Below are 16,386 nucleotides of genomic sequence, written 5' to 3'. Positions count from 1 at the left end.
TAATTATCATTTTACGTATAAGAAATCGATATTGGTTTTTGGTCAACTCGATATTACGTAAATTATACATGAATTATTAGGTTGATCGATAAATAGGAACCAGCTTTGCAGTAAATGGTGCCATAAGAGATATTAAGGACGAGGTGAACATGCACTTAACCCCTCTTGCATATCTAGCATGGCTTCCATCAAGGAACATAAGTAACGAACATAACCAAATTTTGGCCGAAACTATGACAAATCGTAGAAATAAAAATAGCCATTACATTTTATCGAAGTAATACGTGAAAAAGTAATGGAAGAAATATAAATTAAGAAATCTATGGAAAAAATAACGCGATTGAAAATAAGATAATTGAAAATTAAAAATTGAAAAATTAAAAAGAGCAATCTTATCGCTCTTTTAACCCCTCCCTTACGGTTGAAAGTCTAAGGAAGGGAAAAGAGAAGAGGATAGGATTTTATAACGGTGGAAGAAATGGAATTAAGAGACATTGAACCCCTGATCATCGGAGGATTATCAGAATTTAATATTTCGTCCCCGCGGAACGCGTGCAATTTGAATGCGCGCGAATTTCAGACGCGCCGCCATCTTTATTACCCTGTGAGTCGGAGATCATCAGTTTCTCTGGCAGACGCCCCATCCCGATCGCCAAGAATAGCTGCACGACCGTCCCGACTTTATCGGTATTCCACGGTTTACGCGCTCATTGAATCCTCAGCTGTATACTTTGCATTCTGTTCGCAGCTGAAAAGACGTGCGAGCATTCCTCGAGTTCTCCAGCGGTCGATCCTTTGGCCTTGATTATGACGTAGCTCGCCTACCAGGTTATCTAACTCTCAACTCCTGCGTTTTATCTTTACCGAACAGTATAAACCAATCTTTTATTTTTTATTTTCAATCATATTTCGAAATCCTGGAAGAATGGAAAATTATTCAATCGAATCACTATAGTGAGATTCTATCAACTGTCATACTAATTCCTGCTACTCGAGTGACGAGCACTTCCTATAACAAATTGCACTGAATATTAACTCTTTCGCTACTACGGGTGACTATAGTCACCGATCACGTGACGCTACCTATACGTAATGGATGACTATAGTCACCAGTCATGAGACACCACCTATACGCAACGGGTGACTATAGTCACCAATCACGAGACGCCACCTATACGCAACGGGTGACTATAGTCACCAATCACGGGACGCCACCTACGCACAACGGGTGACTGTAGTCACAGGCCACGAGATGCTACTTATACGTAACGGGGGACTATAGTCAGCAATCACGAGACGCCATCTATACGCAACGGGTGACTATAGTCACCAATCACGAGACACCACCTACACGCAACGGGTAACTATAGTCACCAACAACAAAAATTGAGCCAAAAATTAAGACAAGTGCTCCCATTCCACTTAGCTCTCTTCGCAAAGAATTGCAAGCGCTATTGCAGTAATCAGTTTTTCTTTTTCTTTTCCTTCTTTTTTCAAAAGACTTGGACTCAGATGCTAAAGACTGCGCGCACGTAATGTTTCCATCTTTGACACAGCGCTTCATTCTACGAGAGGGACTCCGCAGTAATGCCCACCGTAGCGAAAGGTACGTATTTATATTATTATTAAGAAATGCAAATGGAGTTTCATATCCTAATGTCACTATGTACAAATAAGTCATAGTGCAGAGTCGGTGGTAATAGAGTTGATGATAACCACAGAAGTTGACATGGGGAAAAAAAATGATGGATGATCTTAAAAATTCCTGTAGGATAGAATCTGACATGGACGACGACCGAGTCGTAAAGTTAGATAGTCCGCGGTTATGAAATTGAGAAAAACGATTGGCAAAGCAACGAAACGAGAGAGCTGGGACTCCCAAGCCACGTGAAGGTATATCAGCGATTCTTCACGTGTAGGGGAATCCCGGCAAAACTCTGGGTACAGAGCAGCCACCGATATGCGAGATCACCGGCATGGAATCTACGAAGTTACGAGTGCTTTTATATAGCGATTCGTAAATAGAGCCGATCTATGAGCCGATCCAGGCTAGCCGAGTCATCGTCGGTCATCCAGCTGGAAGCATCGATCTGGACGTAAACGGATAAGATGGCTGTTTTCGCCGAGTTTTCGGAATAATTCCCAGAGACACGAAACTCTTCCTGGAGGGTGCTTCATCATTCGGATTTGTTTTGGCGATAAAAACTCCGGGGTCTCTGAAAGTTGGAACGCGAAGATAGCCTCCTTGCTCTTCCAGTGAATGCTGGTAGGCGGATCCAGGGGAAATTTAGGGTCGTCGATGTGGGACTAGGAGTTTCAGACGCGAATCTATTTGAGAAACTATTAGTAAGGAGACTTGCCAACCGGGGAAACAAGACATGTCTTGTCAACATCGGCATGAGTATCAATCAGAATGAGTATCAGAATGAGTTCGGATCAAACTAATGATGCGAGAAGCGTCAGACAGGATCATTGCTGTGGTATTATGAGCTAGAGCGGTTTCGCTTAGGCATTGAGGGTATCATCTGAAGTATATGCAAGCAGACAGATGACCACGTGCAAGAATTGTATAGATGAGATATTTATCTAGGAACGTGTCCGAGTGTCTGAAGTACCTGGCCCACCAATGGCGAGGTCACGCGGAAAATGAGTGATCAACGAAAAGAGCTTGCGTATGAAAAGAGAGAGTGTTAGACTTTAAATAAGGGTGCAAGGACGTGAGCGAGGCAGAATGCGCGTAGTCCAGACGTAGTAAGTAGAGAATCGTGTGTCTGAGAGTTAGAGTTGAGAGGAACCTAGTGTAATATTTTAGTCTTAATAAATCTGTTTTGTTATTAAAAAGAAGTCATTGTTCATCAAACGCGCAGATCTCTGTCAGCATAGGATTAATCTAGCATTAATCTTACATTATATTATGATCTTGTTGGATAGAATGACACTAAATCTCTCCAAGACCAGATTCTAGGAATCTTAAGAACACAGGCTGAGTTGTGTAACTCGGATGAGTTAGTAACTCTTATTGCCAGACTTCGTCACTCTCGAAGACTTCAGAATGGGTCCTCCAAGAGCCGATCTTGTTGGATGTCAACACCCCCGAGGAATTCAGGTCGAGATCTATAACCGGATGATCTCGTCAAGTTCAGTGACACCAGGTGCCTCCAAAACCAGATTCTAGGGCTCTAAAAGGCTCATTAAGAATTCTACTACTTGGACGACTTCCTCGTTAAACTCCATCGCTCTCGAGGACCTCGAGAGTCGCACGATCAACTAATCTTCCTATAAAATTCCGAAAGTCACTAAATGTCAGGAATCCAAAGTCCCTCTGTTAGACTAGCGACTAACTCTATGTCCAAATCTCTATCTTACCATCGAATCTTGCGATCTCCAAGATCTGATGCATAGTTTTAAGAAGAAGGATAGTCCAGACCAAAATTCCAAGTATTTCTTCTTCGATATCGCTCATCCCAAGGTCCCTGAACCTCGAGTGGATGCCAGGAATTCTCAAAGTCCGCGCGTTCGTGTTAAACGGCGAAACGGAATGCGAAATAACGCATTTCTGATCTGCCAATCTTTCCTCAAACCCACCTTACGTTCCCACCGGTACTTTAATACCCGAGTAACGTCGCAGCACCCGGTCAAAGTGATTTCGCATTCCCCTCGAAATCGTAATAAAGCCCGGTGTCACCGTTACCACCGACACGAAGGAAATAGACTGTCTAACGGCCTCATCGGTTCGAGATTCGCGATGGCATGCCAAGATATGCTTCTTCCCGGTGACTTCACCGGTCACGATGAATCAAAAACGGCTGGATATATCTGTCTGATATACAGCTCGCTGGCATACACGCTCAATATGCTCCTGTGACGCGGAATCACTTCGTGAATTTGATCGCCACCTCGATAGTCGGAATAGAATACATTTGAATGATCTCGAAATAAATTCCGCCATATGTCCACGTGGCTACCTCTCTACGTCTCTGCTTACACCTCTGCTCGGTCCCAATAAATCCCAACTTTTTACCAGATTACGATTCTAATCTTAAATTCAGCGAAAGGAATCCATGGCCTATCAGTTCTTTCGGACTTTACGCAACTCTATCACGTTCAATTGAGATTCTCGAAAAGCCTCCCGACCAACGACGTCTCTAAACGACGTGGATTGCATCAGGTTTCAAATTTCACCACACGTCCACCTGGACACCGTGTTTCTGCTGACTCCTTTGCTAAATCCTTCACCTATAAATCCCAACTTTTTACCAAATTACGATTCTAATCTTAAATTCAGCGAAAGGGAATTGGCCTATAAGCTGTCTCAGACCTTACGCAACTCTATCGCGTCTAATTGAGATTCTCGAAAAGCCTCTGGACCAATAACGACTCTAAAGGACGTGGATTGCATCAGGTTTCAAATTTCACCACACGTCCACCTGGACACCGTGTTTCTGCTGACTCCTTTGCTAAATCCTTCACCTATAAATCCCAACTTTTTACCAAATTACGATTCTAATCTTAAATTCAGCGAAAGGAATCCTTGGCCTATCAGCTGTCTCAGACCTTACGCAACTCTATCGCGTCTAATTGAGATTCTCGAAAAGCCTCTGGACCATTGACGACTCTAAACGACGTGGATTGCATCAGGCTTCAAACGCGAACCCTGACTTCCCGCCTGATCATCGCGGATCATTTCGTCAAGCAGCACCCAAAACGCAGCTAGAACCCACGGTTATTACGTTCCCTGCTCTTCACGATTATCTTGCCGACTTACACAACCAACATCTTGCTAGCAGGCACGAACACGAGATCTCTCTGCTATCCGTCCTAGCAGAGACACAGGCACTGCCAGCAGTCGGGGAACGATGGGCCCGGTTTGGAAAGAAGCTACACGCTCGGTTACGTGATCGTGACGCAATTCCCAGGCTGTGTATCGTTGGTCGGGAGAGCACGCCGGAAGTAGGTTCGCGGTTAATGAAATTGCCTAAGTAACGACCGCGTGTTACGTGTCCCCGTGCATAAGGGGAGTTCAGGGATCTTTACTGTTATGCAAATCGCGGACGACGAGCCGAAACGATTGTCGAAAGCGTAACACGACTGTTCCGGCGAACCTCCTAATTTTAATTAAGATCGCTATCAATTCCACCCCCCATCCCGCCTTTCGCCCGGTTACGCCGTGGTTTCGAGGCTTTATTTTTCGCGGCAGATGGAGCCACGTCGATGCTGTGTCCGACCTTTGATTCATCCTCCACGGGAGTTCCAGAAGATTAAAACGTGTTTCCAGGTGGACATTTTTCTTTATCTTTCTTCCTTTTTCCCTGCTTTTTTCCACCCCTTCGTACTAGTCAGTGGGGATGAAAGCCAGGAAATTTGACGCTTTTATACTTGGCACTTTTATTACGACCATCTGCTCCACGATGAATGTGCTCGAAATGAGAATTGTTCTTTTTAATGGTATTTTAATGTTAATTCGGGTTTATCGATGAGAATATTGTAGTTTTTTTTCCTGCGATGTTAATGGTTTGTTCGGGGAGGATTTAGTGGTTTCCAGTGACGAGATAAATATGGGGTTGGTTTGGAATAAATAAAAAAAGGATAGAAATAACGTATGTTTGAATATTATATGAATTATAAAATATTGTTTTTTAAATTTGATCTAGTTAATCCCCATTTTATCCCTATATATCCAGAATTTAGTTTGCTTTTGAGAGAATAGAAATCGAATTAATTAAAATTTTTAATAATAATTGGTAGAATAAAATAATATTGCATAGATATCATGGACCTTTTATATTCTGCAGAAATATTTGAATGTTATTAATATATTATTAATATATTATTATAAAATTAAAATCTGAAAGATCCAATAAAATTACAGTAATGCCTCCAAAATTAAAATTCATGTGAAATGAACATTTTCAAGGGCTAACAGATAATTTGAAACATTCTTTCATCGCTCGGGTATAATACCAATATAGTACCAATATTGAAAAATGGTACCAGTAAGAAGGCACCATTAGAATTCATGTGAAATAATAATTTTCGAAGGCTAACAGATAATTTAAAACATTCTTTCATCGCTCGAGTACAGTACCAATATAGTACCAATATTGAAAAATGGTACCAGTAAGAAGGTACCATTACCGTAAACGAAGGTACCTGAATGAAAAATTTTAGTATCGAAGGAAAATTAAAGCATGCGTAAAAATAAAATACGAAGCAAGGTATACGTGGCAGAAAATAAGCAGGAATTTTTCTACAAAAATTGAATTTTCCACACGAACGGGACTATATCCCCTAAACTTTATCGAACCGCCATCATCAATTTCTTGCACTTTCATACCCATTTTTCTTTTTCTCTTTCCCATCGATTCGAAGAGGATCTGGCCCGTTCATAACGTGCTAGGTCGCGTTTCTAAAAAGCCCCGGTGTAACAGGCTGGTGAGGTTAGTTTACAGACGCCATTAATTCTGATTATTCATCGACATTTTTCTGCCGTTATACCGCGTTATAGCAATAAATTTTCATGAACATTTCGAAATCTGTTGGCACAACGTCCACCCCGAATTATTAATACATGGAAAATCGTCGCTTTTAAGTATTTATCGTCGCGTTTTTACAGCCAGCAGACATGTTTCTCGGATTCTTCCTCTAATTATAACAAAAATTGATTTAGACGAAAACGAGACGAGTCGATTTCAGATGGGTTTCGATAATTAATTACTTATTGAACGCTGAATGGAAATGATCAATTTTATCTTTGTATTGTTAATTACAACGCGAATATTTTTAGTTAGACTACTTATTTTATAATTATTTAATATTTATTAGTGAATTTATCTGTTATTTGATTTTATCTTTTGTAGTTTTGCTGAATTTCTTATTATCCCTATTTTGTGAAATTGGGTCTTCGATAATTGCCATTTGTAAACCAGAGTAGGATAACTCCTCACTAATTCAGGAATCATGGGCAAAGTATGAAAACAGAATCTTATTAGTGTCTGTGAAAATCAGGCAGCAACAACTATCAAAGAATATTCTCAAACTATACTATATTTCCACTATACATGTCCTAAATGGTTCATAAACAAACCTTTTCTTATTCCAAAAGAAGGAAAAAATATTTGCTAGGAAACCTCCCCTTTTCATCGTGTGATCCTAATCGCTTCAAACCTAAAGTCCTCTCTACTACGAAAAGGAAGAAAAAATATTCACAAACTATACTAAACTTCCACTATACATACTCCAAATGGTCTAGAAACAAACTTTTTCTTATTCCAAAAGAAAGAAAAAATATTTGCTAACAAACTACCCTTTCATCCTGTGATCCTAATCGCTTCAAACCTAAAGTCCTCTCTACTAGGAAAAGGAAGAAAAAATATTCACTAACTATACTAAACTTCCAGTATACAAATTCCAAATGATCCACAAACAAACCTTTTCTTATTCCAAAAGAAGGAAAAAATATTTGCTAGGCAACTACCCCTTTCATCGCGTGAATCCTAATCGCTTCAAACCTAAAGTCCACTTTACTAGGAAAAGAAGAAAAAATGTTCACATTATACTAAACTTCCACTATACATACTCCAAATGACGCATAAACAAATCTTCTCTTACCCCATAGAAAAAGAAAAGAAAAAGATATTGGTTATAAACCCCCTATCCCCCACAGCAAGGACCCTAATCGATTCAAAAAGCCTCTTGCGACTCTCACACAGAAGGAGAAAATATTCGCAATCAAGACACCCTTTCCCCCACGCGAACCCTGATCTATTCCAGAAACAAGCTGCCTTCCTTAACAAAAAGGAAATGGAAAGAAGAAGAGAACCAGCTCGTTCGGCACACCTGTACCCCAAGAAATCCCAACATCCAACCTTCTCCCGATCTCGTTCGAGCCCTTTCACGACGGAACGAAGACGTTTTTCGATTTAATGAAACAGTTCCATCTCGAATCGATCGCGTCCAACCGGTGTCGTCCGCGTGCAATCCGCTTCGTCCCAAACAAATACCGGCCCCGGCCAATATTGATCCCGTAGTAGTTTCTCCTTTCGCGTCTTCCGCTGCTGGTCATCCCTCGAACAATGACCCCGTCGAGCACGCCCGGCTAATGAAACGCTTTTAACAGTTTCGTTTCAATCCTACTGCTCGATGGCGCGCCAACTCGACTGTCTGAAGTCTCGGGACCTCTTCCATCCTCCGGGAATTGTCCTCCACGTTTGGTCTCTGGATGCTGCTAACCGTCCTCCGGACAAGTGGAGTTTGCTAGAGCTGGTTGCAACTCAAGCCCACGGTTCTGATCGGTGGAAAAGGTTACAGGGTGATTTTTATCCACCGTTCACGGTGATGATGATGGCCTCTCTTGGAATTTTAATACTTGCACCGGTATTTCGAGATTTATAGATAAGTATATTTTTTATAGTTCCTTTCTTTTTTCTTTCCTTCTTTTGGATAGGTAGTTATGTTTTAAAATTTGTTGCAGTTGAGTAAGAATTTTTGTGGATGTTTCTGACTTTTATTAGAACACCGATAGGGAACTAGATGATGATGGCTTCTCTTGGAATTTTAATACTTGCACCGGTATTTTGAGATTTATAGATAAGTATATTTTTTATAGTTCCCTCTTTTTTCTTTCCATCTTTTGGATAGGTAGTTATGTTTTAAAATTTGTTGCAGTTGAGTAAGGATTTTTGTGGATGTTCCTAATTGTTACTATAACGCCGATGGAGAACTATTACTAGGAAAAGGAAGAAAAAATATTCACTAACTATACTAAACTTCCAGTATACAAATTCCAAATGATCCACAAACAAACCTTTTCTTATTCCAAAAGAAGGAAAAAATATTTGCTAGGCAACTACCCCTTTCATCGCGTGAATCCTAATCGCTTCAAACCTAAAGTCCACTTTACTAGGAAAAGAAGAAAAAATGTTCACATTATACTAAACTTCCACTATACATACTCCAAATGACGCATAAACAAATCTTCTCTTACCCCATAGAAAAAGAAAAGAAAAAGATATTGGTTATAAACCCCCTATCCCCCACAGCAAGGACCCTAATCGATTCAAAAAGCCTCTTGCGACTCTCACACAGAAGGAGAAAATATTCGCAATCAAGACACCCTTTCCCCCACGCGAACCCTGATCTATTCCAGAAACAAGCTGCCTTCCTTAACAAAAAGGAAATGGAAAGAAGAAGAGAACCAGCTCGTTCGGCACACCTGTACCCCAAGAAATCCCAACATCCAACCTTCTCCCGATCTCGTTCGAGCCCTTTCACGACGGAACGAAGACGTTTTTCGATTTAATGAAACAGTTCCATCTCGAATCGATCGCGTCCAACCGGTGTCGTCCGCGTGCAATCCGCTTCGTCCCAAACAAATACCGGCCCCGGCCAATATTGATCCCGTAGTAGTTTCTCCTTTCGCGTCTTCCGCTGCTGGTCATCCCTCGAACAATGACCCCGTCGAGCACGCCCGGCTAATGAAACGCTTTTAACAGTTTCGTTTCAATCCTACTGCTCGATGGCGCGCCAACTCGACTGTCTGAAGTCTCGGGACCTCTTCCATCCTCCGGGAATTGTCCTCCACGTTTGGTCTCTGGATGCTGCTAACCGTCCTCCGGACAAGTGGAGTTTGCTAGAGCTGGTTGCAACTCAAGCCCACGGTTCTGATCGGTGGAAAAGGTTACAGGGTGATTTTTATCCACCGTTCACGGTGATGATGATGGCCTCTCTTGGAATTTTAATACTTGCACCGGTATTTCGAGATTTATAGATAAGTATATTTTTTATAGTTCCTTTCTTTTTTCTTTCCTTCTTTTGGATAGGTAGTTATGTTTTAAAATTTGTTGCAGTTGAGTAAGAATTTTTGTGGATGTTTCTGACTTTTATTAGAACACCGATAGGGAACTAGATGATGATGGCTTCTCTTGGAATTTTAATACTTGCACCGGTATTTTGAGATTTATAGATAAGTATATTTTTTATAGTTCCCTCTTTTTTCTTTCCATCTTTTGGATAGGTAGTTATGTTTTAAAATTTGTTGCAGTTGAGTAAGGATTTTTGTGGATGTTCCTAATTGTTACTATAACGCCGATGGAGAACTAGATGATGATGGCCTCTCTTGGAATTTTAATACTTGCACCGGTATTTCGAGATTTATAGATAAGTATATTTTTTATAGTTCCTTTCTTTTTTCTTTCCTTCTTTTGGACAAATAGTTATGTTTTAAAATTTGTTGCAGTTGAGTAAGAATTTTTGTGGATGTTTCTGATTTTTATTATAACACCGATGGAGAACTAGATGATGATGGACCTTTACCGAATTTTGATACTTGGAATACTTCGAGATTTATCGTAAGTTTGTTGTGATTGAATAAAAATTTTTATTAGAACTATCCAAGAATCTATAGATCAATTTTATTTGAATTTTCAATCGTTTTCACGTCTGTGTATTCGCGATGCAATAATGTTCATAGTTAAAGAAATGGAACTTCAATTATACATTCACGAATTTTCGATATTTAATTTCCCAATAAATAATTAAATAATTATTTCCTATCAAATCAACCACGAAATTAACATTCGTAAAATTTTCAAACCCAAAAATCAACGATTTGTATAAATCAGGAAAAACGTACACGCAGTTATACGGAGATTATTTCTAAAAAAAAAAAATGGCGCGCGGTAAACCAGCATTTCGTATGCACCGCCTGAAATGCGTTCCTAAAACCCGGTACCCGATCAACTACTTCCATTTGCACCGCGAGAACTAGAGAAAACCGAAGTTTTCATCCTCCAGCAGACACGATCATGCGCTCGAACGATACGATTACGAGTCACGTGGGCTGTCTGCCAATGGCGACGTTTTATCTCGCCCGAATCATGGCCGACTATTCATCAAAATCGTCCCCTTTCCCCCTGAACGACGACCGTTCCCATGAATCGTTCCGTCCGCGTGAAACGACGTATAACGCGCGAATAATTAATAATCCGAAGGAAAACGCGACCTTTCACCTGAACCATTTCGTTCGACCATCATTATCACGGACGAAGGAACGCCATAAAGAACGCCAAGACGCCACGAGTAATTGCCAATTTTCGTCGAGTCTCGCGAACGTTTTGAAAAATATGTAATCGATCGTGAAGCTCGATCGACGCTCCACCGAAAGACTTAACGTTTAGTTTTCTAGGTTAAAATCGCGTGACGTGTCGATGAACGAGCATTCCACCGCGAAATTGCGTGCAACCAGGCCACCCGATTATCGTTATTCGAACGACGAAAAGCTAGGCTACCATTGGCGGTTGGAAGGTTAGCCGACGTCGAAATTCCGGAAGCAAATATTTGACCGGATGAATTGTCCTGCTCGTTGCGAAACGATCTCATGATTGTCTATGTGGGTACGTCAAACCTTCGCCAGAGTTTGTAATCATCGACTGTAAATATATTCTACCGACGCGTATATATTCCCGTGTGTTATGCGTACGAATTATATTGTTTCTTCCACAGAGACCACTCGCGATGAATCGTTCGTCACTGTCAGCAGAGTTTGCCAACCTATTTCTAGGAAGTAAAAATCACTATTATTATAACTTGCTAAACAAATACCTGCGCCATCTACAACTTCTCACTTTAGCATATGTAGGTATTTTAGATGGAGTAAAGGAAATATAACTTCGATAAAATTTAACAGAAAATAGTAAAATAATAATTCTCTTCTCTCAATTCAAAATAAAAATAATTGAGTTTCAAAAGTAAAAGAAAAAAATGTCCGAAAAATTTAAGTAGAGAAATTCAAAATCTGCTTCACACCGACCAAGTATCTGCTAATACAGAAGAGAATTCGCGATTGATGCACGAGAGGGCGCACAAAGCACAGGGACATAAAGTACCATATCAAATCATGTTCGTCCACAATTGCGATCTATCGGGCGCACGTCAGGTATCACACCTTCGCGACCGAATAATTTATCGTGATCCAACGAGCAGGCAACAATATAAGCAATTTCACGCGCACAATACACCGGGCCAGGGGCCCGCCACCCCTCCAATAAATATGAACAGAGTAGTAATAAATTACGAAGGACGATTAGAGCGAACCGGCGATAAATTAACCTGAACGTGCCCGCGTGGTATATCAGCGTCGCGTCTCGCGAACGATTTGCTCGATCGGACACGTAGATTAATTCCTTTTTCCTTCACGACACGCTCGATCGATGCGACATCGGTCTTCCCTTTCTTTCCTTTCTGTTATCGGTTGTCGGTATTACCAATATCTTTTATGCGATCAACTTGCAATTCGAAATTGGCTTCTTAAATTTGAAATTAATTCTGATATTGGTTTTCTTATGAGTATAGAGTTTGTAAAAATAAAATATATTTGAAAGTCATTTGGTAACGGGAATAAAAACGATTGTTATGGAATGCCATTATAAGATTTAATTTCTTTTTTTCTAAAAATACAAAAATATTGGGGGATATTTAATTTTTAACGATAGGTTTTTAAAGTATGTTTAACAAGTTTTTGTATATTGCAATTTTGTTCTATCTTCGTTTGATTTAAAGTATTAGTTCAATTATATACTTTAGAAATAACATATGTGCTGAACGCGTCATATTCTCATGATAAGTACAACCTACGTTACCATCAAACATGTGCACTGTAATATGCGGTTACACTCCCAGAGGGCAGCAAGAACTCATCGTTTAAAATAGAATAATGGCGATTATGATACAATTAACAAAACCTAACAAAATATCCAAAGAATTACATTACAAATTCTTTAGATATCACGAAAATATAAATGATTTATTTTTCTATTTCTTCATATTATGCTATCACATAATTTATGTTACCTTTTATATTATAAAAATAATAAAAGAAAAAAGTAAAAACATGGAAGTAAACAATGAAAGAAATTAAAAATTTCCTACGACTCAGCAACCTTAAAAATGTTCCTTCAAGAATCAAACAACTACAGCACACCGCTCTATCAACTGAACTATTGAAGATGTTACGAAAATGGTGTTTAAACGTAAACAAACCCCCATACTGCAAAATTTCAAGGTTACTTGTTGAAATCAATACATATAGCTATAGATATATATATATATATATATTTACACATCATATATACGTATGGTGTGATACACCATATTTTAGACATTTGTAATCACAAATAATATATACGACTATTAAAAACTAACACGCATATCGCATTGAAATATTTAACCTTAATAAGATTGTTTAAAGAACTGATTGTAAACAGATAATTTTAGACTATATATATGAAGACTATCAGAAAAAGAAGATTAATACCAATAATGTCCGACATCACAGAGTATATATGCATCGGTCCTTTTTCTTTTCAAGATTTGCGATAAACAAATATTTATGCATGTCAGTGAAGTTAGATGACAATTAAAAAATAAATGGCAGACAAAAGTATGCGTCGTAGCTTCTAGAATATAAAGTAATTTCTGACAGAACTAAGAGAATGAAATGGTTCAATCTTTAGATCAAGGAATATCGATGCGATGTACGATTAAAATAAATCGAACCATTACTAATAAATCAATGGGTAACCTAAAAGACACTCACCCACAATGTACGTTGGAATGCCCTGTCGTTCGGACGGTAACCAAAATACACCTTGACACCAATGTCCACAGTATCGTTTGACGAAGTTAATATTTATCACAGACTTGCGTCAGGTCTGCCAAACATTTCGCAGAACTCCAAAGCACTTTTGCTTACACGAACCACACACTGCACTTTTAATCCCGAATGTCACTTATCGAACGTTTCCAACCAAGTTTTCTACTGTCAAATGCATCCTTTACGTACTACCTGCTGCCATCTAGCGGTTCTATAGTAAATTTGAATTTGAACCATTAAATATATCATATAATTTCCGTTACATTGAATTACAATTTTATAGTCTTTAAAATTGAATTTTGTACTTTAAAGATATTATATTATATTAACATTATTATATTGCTATTATATTTACATTGTTATTATATTATATTTTATTATATTATTTTAATACTGAACCCGAAATTATGCATAAAGAGAACAAAGAAATTTATACGAAAGCATAGCTTTGTATAAGTTATCAATTTTATAACTTTAACATAAATAAATATTATTTTTAATCAAATGGTCTATTAAAATTACAAAGGTTTGTATTTAGAATCACTTTTTTCTTTAATGAAATGTTAATATCTACGTTTAACACCAAGAATAAGAAGAGAAAACGTAACACTGACTGATTGCTAATTTCAAACTATTAACTAAGGACTGAAAAATAGTTTCGAGCAGATTCATCGCCATCTTCAGTTAAATTTTGACATTAATATTTTAATGCTTGTTTAAAATTTTAATATTTTAAACAATATATAAATGATGATGATACCAATCTTCTTCTTTAAATAATTTATTAATTTTAGCTTTTGTACATTATATCTTACAATTACTTCTATTATCAAATAATTTCATATTTTGCACTTGCTATTTTGAATCTCTTTATATTAATTAATATCTTAATTATCTCAATTTAATTTATCTCAATTTAATTTAATATAATTTATTTAATTTTTATGTATTAATTGAATTCTTTTCTCCGATGTAATTTGTATTGTTATAGTATATTTCACATAATGTTTATCATTATTAAATGATGTGTGAAGTTATTCCACCGAAAAACTTTAAAACAAAGAAATATGACATAACCTTAAAATATTACGTTAGTGTAAATAGAAAGTGCAACAATCTATAACCATATATTTTATTTTTTTACCTTTGATTGAAAAATGACAATAAATTTGATAGAAGTAATGTAAAAAAATAAAAGAAAGTGCCAAAAATGTATGTTTAATTGCTGTAATTATTTGATTGTACAAATATTGAATAATGTAATCATAGTGAATAATAAAATGGAACAAAATGTAATAATTACAAATTCAAATGATGAAAATGAACAAATGAGGAGAAAGGAAATAGGAGTTTGGTTCAATGATCGAAGTATACATATGAACCAAAGTCAAATATTATCCCATCAGTTATCATACCATAAACATCAAAACAATATATGTAAGCAAAGAGCAAGCAAACTGTATATCATTTTTATAAAAAACAATTTCAGTTATTTTTAATTAAAACTTTTACTTGTAGGTCCAATAAGTTCTTTGGATAATGCATCCACAAATATCCAATGGTGGAAAGATACAGCTATCACGGATTTAATAATAGAGCCTGAGTATCAATATGAAGCAGTTCCTTCAACAAAGGATTCTGTAACAAGTAATAACTAGCAATATTTAAAATATTATTAATAACATTGTTTCATTGATTACTTTTATTTGTTTTAATTTCTTATTAGATCAATCAATAAATGCTCAATTATCCAATTCATTAGAAGAAGTAGAATTAAATGTTAAAAAAGATGCAAAATCTAAGCAATTGAAAAAGTCAAAAACTATAAAAGAATATAGAGAACCCCTGAAGCGTACAAAACATCCAGAATTATGGAAAGTAAATATTAAAAAAAATGCTAGACTAAGGGGTGAAGAGTATATTGGAGTTGGAGGTAAATTAAATTAATTTTAGAAAAAAAAATGTTGTAAGTAGTAAAAATAAAATTTATATGAAAAGTTTCTAAATTAATAGGAAAAATAGTACCAGCAAAAACTATGGGTCCTCCTTGCAAATGCCGCATGCATTGCACTGAAAAAATAAATGAAACTAGTCGGAAAGAACTTCATAATGTTTTTTGGAAAACATGTAATTGGGAACAGCGAAAACAAAATATCGCGTTATCGGTTAAGGAATCTCCGAAACAACGTACTCGATGTCGGGAAAACATTAAATCGAAACATCGTAGACAAGTTACCTTTACTTATTCACTTTTATTGAATGGAGAATTTATTACAGTATGCAAATGCATGTTTCTTAGCACATATGCATTATCTGAAAAATTTGTCCGCCATGTTATGGGTAAAAAAAGAATGTCTCCAGAAGGAGTAATAGAACCAGACCAAAGAGGAAAGCATACACCAAAAACAAAGAAAAGTGAAAGGGTTAAGGATAGGGTACGTGAACATATCAAATCGTTCCCGATACAAATATCAACAGATCCTACGGATTGTACAGGGAAAAAATATCTAGACTCTAGATTAAGTATAGCTGCTATGCATAAACTTTATGTATCAAAATGTAAAGAAGACGGTATTTCAGAAAGTGATATAGTTAAAGAGAGTTACTATAGAGAAATATTTAAGTCAGAGTTTAATCTTGGTTTTAAACAAACAAAATTTAAGGAGAACAACTGAATTATACTAAGCAAATAATTCTTATATTTGATTATATAGAATCAAGTTGATATATTATGAGAT

At 37.3% G+C, this 16,386-nt stretch overlaps 2 protein-coding genes across 2 annotated transcripts in view; one reads left to right on the top strand and one right to left on the bottom strand.

Annotated features, from left to right (window-relative positions):
• The window catches only part of LOC108551950 (von Hippel-Lindau disease tumor suppressor), a 148,444-nt gene extending 134,644 nt beyond the window's left edge, over positions 1-13,800 (bottom strand). The window contains exon 1 of the mRNA XM_017906295.1: positions 13,592-13,800. The gene's annotated coding sequence lies outside the window, so the exon portion shown is untranslated. The remainder of the gene's footprint in view (positions 1-13,591) is intronic.
• Positions 13,801-14,914: 1,114 nt separating this feature from the next.
• LOC108551947 (uncharacterized) lies at positions 14,915-16,323 on the top strand. The gene is made up of 4 exons (XM_017906292.1): positions 14,915-15,085; positions 15,167-15,295; positions 15,375-15,581; positions 15,662-16,323. The coding sequence occupies exons 1-4, from the start codon at positions 14,929-14,931 to the stop codon at positions 16,321-16,323; spliced, it is 1,155 nt and encodes a 384-aa protein (XP_017761781.1). The 5' UTR covers positions 14,915-14,928.
• The last annotated feature ends 63 nt before the right edge of the window (positions 16,324-16,386 follow it).

Source organism: Eufriesea mexicana, unplaced genomic scaffold (assembly GCF_001483705.2).
Source record: "Eufriesea mexicana isolate 0111107269 unplaced genomic scaffold, ASM148370v2 scaffold5301, whole genome shotgun sequence".
In the NCBI taxonomy this organism is placed as follows: Eukaryota; Metazoa; Arthropoda; class Insecta; order Hymenoptera; family Apidae; genus Eufriesea; species Eufriesea mexicana.
This window is presented reverse-complemented; position numbering and strand designations above follow the sequence as displayed.

What these genes read in the sequence shown, in the direction of transcription:
- LOC108551947 (XM_017906292.1), top strand. Translation starts at nt 14,929, where the DNA reads ATGGAACAAAATGTAATAATTACAAATTCAAATGATGAAAATGAACAA. An exon ending in TAAACATCAAAACAATATAT is followed by an intron (nt 15,086 to 15,166) that starts GTAAGCAAAGAG and finishes TTTTACTTGTAG; the next exon opens with GTCCAATAAGTTCTTTGGAT. An exon ending in AGAGTATATTGGAGTTGGAG is followed by an intron (nt 15,582 to 15,661) that starts GTAAATTAAATT and finishes CTAAATTAATAG; the next exon opens with GAAAAATAGTACCAGCAAAA.